At 36.5% G+C, this 7,178-nt stretch overlaps 1 protein-coding gene across 1 annotated transcript; it reads left to right on the plus strand.

Moving 5' to 3' along the window:
- Window positions 1-1,876: 1,876 nt before the first annotated feature.
- Window positions 1,877-6,469, plus strand: LOC137640989 (uncharacterized). The gene is made up of 3 exons (XM_068373444.1): window positions 1,877-3,331; window positions 3,468-4,289; window positions 5,954-6,469. The coding sequence occupies exons 1-3, from the start codon at window positions 1,877-1,879 to the stop codon at window positions 6,467-6,469; spliced, it is 2,793 nt and encodes a 930-aa protein (XP_068229545.1).
- The last annotated feature ends 709 nt before the right edge of the window (window positions 6,470-7,178 follow it).

The following is a 7,178-nucleotide window of genomic DNA, read 5'->3' on the forward strand; positions in this document are numbered from 1 at the left end:
TTTACAAAGACAACAGGCATCAAGTTTAGAAACTGTAGCCTCACATACCCCGGTAGTTAACCTTAACAATGAGTTAAGGATGCCTCAAGTTCCTTTACCTGATTATGACAACAACAAGGGTCAGTGTTTAGTCAAGTCCTTTTGTGAATTTGAAAAATTGACTGACAAACAAAATTGGTCAAATCACTTAAAGTTTATGTATCTACGAAATCAGTTGTCAAGGTCTCCAAAGGCACTTGTGGATTCTCTTGATATTGATAACCAGTCATATGAAGAGGTAAAGAGATTATTACTGCAAGCATTTGCAACTCAATTAACACAAAAATATGATGCAATTAAGAAACTTGTAGAATTGAAGTTAACTCTATCAGGTGATCCATATGCCTTTGTAGCCTCGATGAAAACTATTATGAATGCATTCAAAAAGCTTGATGTCAAAGTTGACGATGTTTTCCAGTACTTCATATGGCATGGTCTTAATGATCTCTTTCAATCTCTACTAATTCAGATAACAAATGAAAGCAAACCCTCATTAAGTGTAATTGAAAGTAACATATTTGAGGCTGTTGAGAGGTATAACAGAACAAATGAAAGAAATTTTGAGCAAAAGGAGAAAACTAGGGCTAAGAATATAGAATCAAGCACAACTCTCGCTACCAAAGTTAGTGTTAGCCCTAAATATATGTAATGTATCCTATGTACAAAGGATGGTAAGCAAGATACCGCACAATTGCTAGTAAATTGCCCAGTTTTTGCGAATCCTAAAATGAAAGTAGAGAAACTTAAAGAGCTGAATGCTTGTGTTAGGTGTGGCTATCATAATCACGTGACTCGTCAGTGTAAATTCAAGCTTACTCAAAGATGTAGAAATTGCAGTGGATGGCATTTTACATACCTGTGTGTTGCTAAGGAGAAGCTTAATTGTTCCAGTACTAAAGCTTCTGATTTTAGTAATACTGAATCCACTGAAACCTCTATGCATACTAGTGGGAAGAAGCCTGAACCGAAGCATACTTTAAATAGCCTCACATTAGCTGAAATTCATCAAAATGTTACTGGTGGTACTGCAATTTTACCAACTTTTGCGTGTTCTGTGGCTGAAGAAGATAATATTGTGCGAGTTTTACGAGATTGTGGTAGCCAGAGAAATTTTATTTGTGGTAAGCATGTAAATAATATTTAGTTCGCTGTCCTAGCAAAAAACGTCTATATGACTATTCATGGATTTAATTCTACTAGGGACCTTGTAACTGATATTGTAAATGTACCTTTCAAGCTAGGTAGGCAATGGCATTCCATCGAAGGGGTTGTTGTACCCAGTATTGATATAGAGTTGAAACTGGAGGGCTTGAATGTCATTGTTAAAGAATTTCAAAACAGACATTACATTTTAGCAGATCAGTTTCTTAGTGGCAGTGTGGACACTATTGGTAATATTGGTCTTATCTTGGGAAATGATGATGACTTTTTGCTGTCACTAACTACACACAAGTTTGGATTAAGCAATCCCTCTGTGTATCTTGACACTCCAGTTGGTGTCATGCTCACAGGTAATATTAACAGAATGATGAAAAACTTGAACTATTTGCCTAACATTATTATTGGAAATAGTTCGCATACTGCGGTTAGTACTCTAGGAAACACACTTTGTATGATAGGGGAAGCTTCCCAGACTAATAGGCAATTACAATTCCTCGATAGACATAGCTTTTGGGCAGCCTCTCAGTCTGAGCTTCGAGATGACGATGTTGACTTGATTTCCAACAGATCACCGGCGAGTATCAAAGTTCAAGAATCTAACACTAATTCAAGCTAAGCTATTTTTAACGAAAAGGGTAAGCTAAAGCAGTCTGAATTGATTAAAGCTACGGAAGAAATGCTTGAAAAGCAATGCATTGAATGTCTGGACTATGAAAAATCGCAGCTATCTGATGATGACACAGAAACCAATAAAAAGCTAGTAAAGTATGTTCTTGATAATACAGAACGAGATGAAGAAGGTAGATCAGTAATGCCACTGATGTGGAACAATAAGATATCCCATTTGTTAGGGAAGAACTTCAATTTATCCCGGATGATAAAGAGGTCTAACTTAACACGTATAAAGAATAAACCTGAGCATTTAAAGATGGTTAATGATGTATTCAAAGAGCAACAAAATCTAGGAATCATAGAGAAAATTGAAGATATTAATTCTTTTATAAATGAACATCCTGAAGCTAGTTTCTTGCCACATATGCCTGTGTTCAAAATGACCAGAGACACGACTAAATGTCGAGTCGTGTTTCTGTCTAACTTATGTGAGAAAAGCAAATCTGCGAAGAGCACTTATAGTCACAATGAGTGTATGCTTCCAGGCCCTTGTCTGAATCACAAAATTGCAACTTCTCTGATTATGCAGAGATTTGACTCCCATCTGATTTGTTTTGACTTGAAAAAGGCATTTTTGATGATAGGACTCAAGGAAGGGGATCAGAATAGAATGTTGTTCTTATGGTATCGAAATATTCTTAAGGGTGACTTTACTGTTGTGAGCTATAGGAACAAGCATTTAAGTTTTGGCCTAAGGCCTAGCCCTTGTCATCTCATGGTAGCTTTGTTCAAAATCTTGATATTGGGTGTTGAGAGTGACAACGAGGAAATGGTTAACTTAAAGAAATTACTGTATAATACCATTTACATGGACAATGGGTCATATCCGTGTAACTCTGACAAGGCTTTATATGAAGCGTACTACTGTCTCCCTAATATCTTTGGACCATACAAATTTGAATTGCAACAATTCGTAACAAACGATGGAGAACTGCAAGAAATGATTGATCGAGATTATGAGGTAAAGTTGCTCGGCATGGTTTGTGATGGGGAAGCAGAAACACTAGGCCCTGGTAAGATTTTCCTTGATACGCAAGCTAGCACTAAGAGGTCAATTTTGTCAACATTGAATAGTATCTATGATATATTTAATATCCATGGACCAATTTTGAACAGGGCCAGGCTGTTTCTTAAAAAGCTTCAAGAAGACAAGACTATCACATGGGATAGCCCTCTCTCAGAAACATTAAAAAGGGAGTGGACACTTATTGGAAAACAGGTGATTTCTACTCCTAAGGTAGTAATTCCTAGATTCCTGGGTAGGAGAGATGGTACTTATAAACTAGTGGCATTTTCAGATGCAAGTAAGGATATTTATGGAACTGTGGTGTACATTGTAAATGTCTTCAATGGTAATATAAGTTTTTTGACAGCCAAGAGCAGGGTCGTTAACAAACAGTTAGAGAAGAAAACCATTCCCGTGATTGAATTTCAAGCTTTGGGACTAGCCAAAGAGACAGTAATCAGTTTATTTCAAGAACTTGCTGGTCAATCAGTCGTTACACCAATCAAAATTGTGAGCATGGAGATATATTCAGACAGTATGGTTGCTCTTAATTGGCTTTACTCATACATATAAGTATGATAAATTGCAGAAGAAAGGAGTTTTTATTCAAAGTAGGTTGAAAGCTATATGTGACTTGTGCCAAGTCTTCCCAATAACATTTTCATTTGGGAATGCATATGATAACCCTGCAGATTATATTAGTAGATGTGTCTCATACAGGAGACTTCTGAAGACTGTGTATCATAGTGGACCTGAGTTTCTTAAGAAACCTCATAAAGATGAAGTTCAGATTAGTTTCAAGGTGCCAAACCCTCTTGAAAAGAGAGATGAAGTACCTGGCCCTGAAAGAGAAGATACTTACTTAATCACTGTCTCAACGGATTCTGAAAGTAAAGAAAATAACAAGAAAGACATTAATAGCATTGAACACTTGATACCCCTGACTAGGTTTTCCAGTTTCCATAAGCTAGCAACTGTTCATAGGATGGTTTTGAAATTCATCAAGAACATCAGAGAAAAACTAACTAATAGAGGAATCGATGTTCATTGGAGAAATTGTGTCAAGGAGAAAAATCTTTATGCTTTTGCTTGTAGGCAGATAATAGGTAAAGAACAGGAAAATAACTTCCCAGAAGTTTGTGAATTCTTCAAGAAAAGTCATACATTAAAAACAAACATTCCCAATTTGGTAACTCAAATGAATATTTTCCAGAGCAAAGACACTTTGTTAAGAATCCGCAGTAAATTTGGAAGAACAGAACAGATTTTCTTTCCTGTGCTGTTACCTAAGCATAGTTTGCTAACTAAACTGATTATCCGTGATATGCGTGTTAGTCTAGGACACGCTGGTGTGTATTCGATCTTGGCTCAGTTGCGTAAGCAGTTTTGGATAATCCACTTTTATTCCACAGTAAAGAAGATACTTAGAGAATGTATAACTTTTAGAAGGCTTACTGCAGGTATATTTTCATAGATTACATCGGTCCTTATACAGTAATATGGAATGGAGAAAGGAAGAAGATTTGGTTATTATGCGTGACATGTTTGTGGAGTCGAGCCATCAACTTGAACATATGTTTATCTGCTGATACTTGAGACTTTCTCAAGGCCTTCCAACTACACATATATGAGTTTGGCATCCCGGAATTTTGCATATCTGATTTGGGATCCCAGCTAACTGCTGGTAGTAGAATCATTGGAACCTTTCTCAACGATTTTGAAACACATGCCTTCTTTAAAGAAAATGACATTAAGCCCCTGAAGTTTGAGCATTATGCCAAAGGTAATAGTTCTTTGGGTTCGCTAGTTGAAAGCTGTGTAAAAATAGTGAAAAGCTAATTTTTAGTTCTATTAAGAACACTGTGCTTGATTTTCAAGATTTTTACTCCCTTATTCCTCAAACTGTCCATCTTATTAACAAAAGACCAATTGCTTTTAAGAATGGTCTGAGAGATGCTTGTATTGATAATGTAGAAAACCCAATAACTCCTGAGTGTTTACTAAAAGGCTATGACCTGGTATCAGTGAACATTATTCTCGAATTGCAAAATTCTTCTTCAGATGACACCAATTAGGTGCCTGGTAGTAGTGCTATTGATGATGTTAAGGATAATTACTATAAGCTTAGACAAGCTAGAAACAGACTAGTTTAGGCATATCACTCAGAATTTCTTGCAACTCTCATTAATCAAGCAGTAGATAAAAGGGATCGTTACAGACCTGTCAGTCATAAAACCTTGGCTGTTGGAGATATTGTTCTGTTAAAAGAGGATGCAAGCAAACCAAGTACTTATCCATTTGGTATAGGTATAGTAAAGAAGACAGAAGTAAATCACCTAGGGGAAGTATGAGCAGCTCGTGTGCTGAAGGGTAAGTCTGGTGAAGTTGTGTACAGGAAAACAGATTCACTCATTTTTCTTCTTCCCAAAGAAGGATTTCATACAGATGTTGAAGTTGAAACTGAATTACCTATTGATAAATTAAAATTCAGAGAGAGAAGTAAACGGGCCGCTGCACTTGATTCTATGAGAAACACAGAACTCTTGGTTCAAGAGGGCCTAATATAATAGGCTTACATGGTTTTGTATATTACCATACTCTACGGGGTAAGATACACATTGGCATTAAAGAGTGTGTAATGAAATTGTTGCTGGGAGTGAGTAAAAGGTGAACAAATGGTTTCTTTGCTTAAACTTAGTAAACTTTAATCAAATTGTTGCTGGGAGTATACAAAATATATCAAAGATATATTTCACATTTATTGTTTACTTGACAGTATGTTATTTCTCTTTTATTTACATGAACTCCCAGATACCTTTTAAAATATTTTGTTTCTTATTAAGCAGGGGGTTTAGGAGTTTGTTTTCAGTTCCTTCTACTTCTCATGAATCGTAATCGCCAAGTTGTAATTAGATATTCAAATTTACTATTATTACTTAATTGTGGCTAAACTTTATGCTCATAAAGTTAATTTGGCTGATTCATGGTAAATGTTTTATTGACTAACCTTTTCAAACCCAAAGCTATAGAGGAAATAACAAAGTCTAGTAGAGTCGACCATATAATGTCTTGAAGAAGAGGCGACGATATAACTGCCAAAACGCAGTTGGTTTGGCTGGTTTGCCTTATTTTGACCTGGTAGTAGACCATCGACCACTTGTTCCTATTCTCAATTCAAAACTTCTTGGAGAAATAGAAAATCCTCGACTGCAGCGTATGAGAATGAAACTCTGCAGATTTACTTTTGCTGCACGGTGGCAAAGTGGGAAATGTCACAGCATGCCAGATGCACTCTCTCGTTCACCAGTTCAGAGCCTTGTTGAGGACAATGATGTGCTGGATGATGCAGATCCATTGCATGCTGCTGTTGTATTGTCTTCATTAGCTACTTGTGAGGAGGGCATAAGGTTAGCACCTCTACGGGACCAGACGCTGGATAAGATTCGTGATGCTTCTGCACATGATGGTGAATATCTGTCATTAAGAGATGTAATAATAAAAGGATTTCCAGATCATAAGCATAGCTTACCAGAAGAGTTGCGAGCATACTGGGGAATTCGGGACATGCTGGCCGTGGATGAAGATTTGTGACTCGAAGACCAGAACGACAGGACCTGTAGTTGGACCATCCTACGTGTTTTTCGTGTATCAGCCGATCTGCTTATAGTCTTCATGGATCACAGAGCTTAATGGTATAATCAATATGAAGATTTACTATTAAGAAGTTTGCTTAGGACAGCTGCTATTGACGATGAAGGCGAAATTCAACAAAAGTACCGAAGGATTTGGGGAGATAAGGGTGACGGGTTTTTAGCAGTTTGGAGGTAAGAATCGAGTTACATTTACGTGTGTTTCAGTCGATTTTCAAATTGCTTATATATGAACTCAGTTCATTAACCTAACTTGCACGTCCTATAAAACATTACCTGATAGTTCGTGATATTTAGAAGGAACTTGATGATTGTCATTACACTGTTATTATCTCGTTAACTTTGGCAAAACTTACCGAGGTTCAAGTATCACAATTTAAGCTAATGAGTAACTCAGTTCTTTCATATATTAACGTTAAAAAACTTCTAAAAACTTTAGACTGGGCTATTGAGCTTGCTTACTTGATGGCTAAGTAGACTAAGCACTGGAAAAAACTTATACTAAATTTTAAGCCAGGCACTTAACCAAGTAAAGAATTTTAAATTTGTATCAGGCTAGCCTAAAACTTAGCTATCCTACTAAGCTAAATACTAAGAATATTACGGTCTTTGCTGTCAAATTTATTAGACTTAATATATTTACATTCAGG

The sequence above is a fragment of the Palaemon carinicauda genome, chromosome 5 (genome assembly GCF_036898095.1).
Source record: "Palaemon carinicauda isolate YSFRI2023 chromosome 5, ASM3689809v2, whole genome shotgun sequence".
NCBI classification, from domain to species: Eukaryota; Metazoa; Arthropoda; class Malacostraca; order Decapoda; family Palaemonidae; genus Palaemon; species Palaemon carinicauda.

Coding starts and splice junctions, on each gene's coding strand:
- LOC137640989 (XM_068373444.1), top strand. CDS start 1,877: ATGCTTGAAAAGCAATGCATTGAATGTCTGGACTATGAAAAATCGCAG. Junction 3,332..3,467: donor TGGGACTAGCCAAAGAGACA/GTAATCAGTTTA, acceptor GATAAATTGCAG/AAGAAAGGAGTTTTTATTCA. Junction 4,290..5,953: donor TAATCCACTTTTATTCCACA/GTAAAGAAGATA, acceptor AATGTCTTGAAG/AAGAGGCGACGATATAACTG.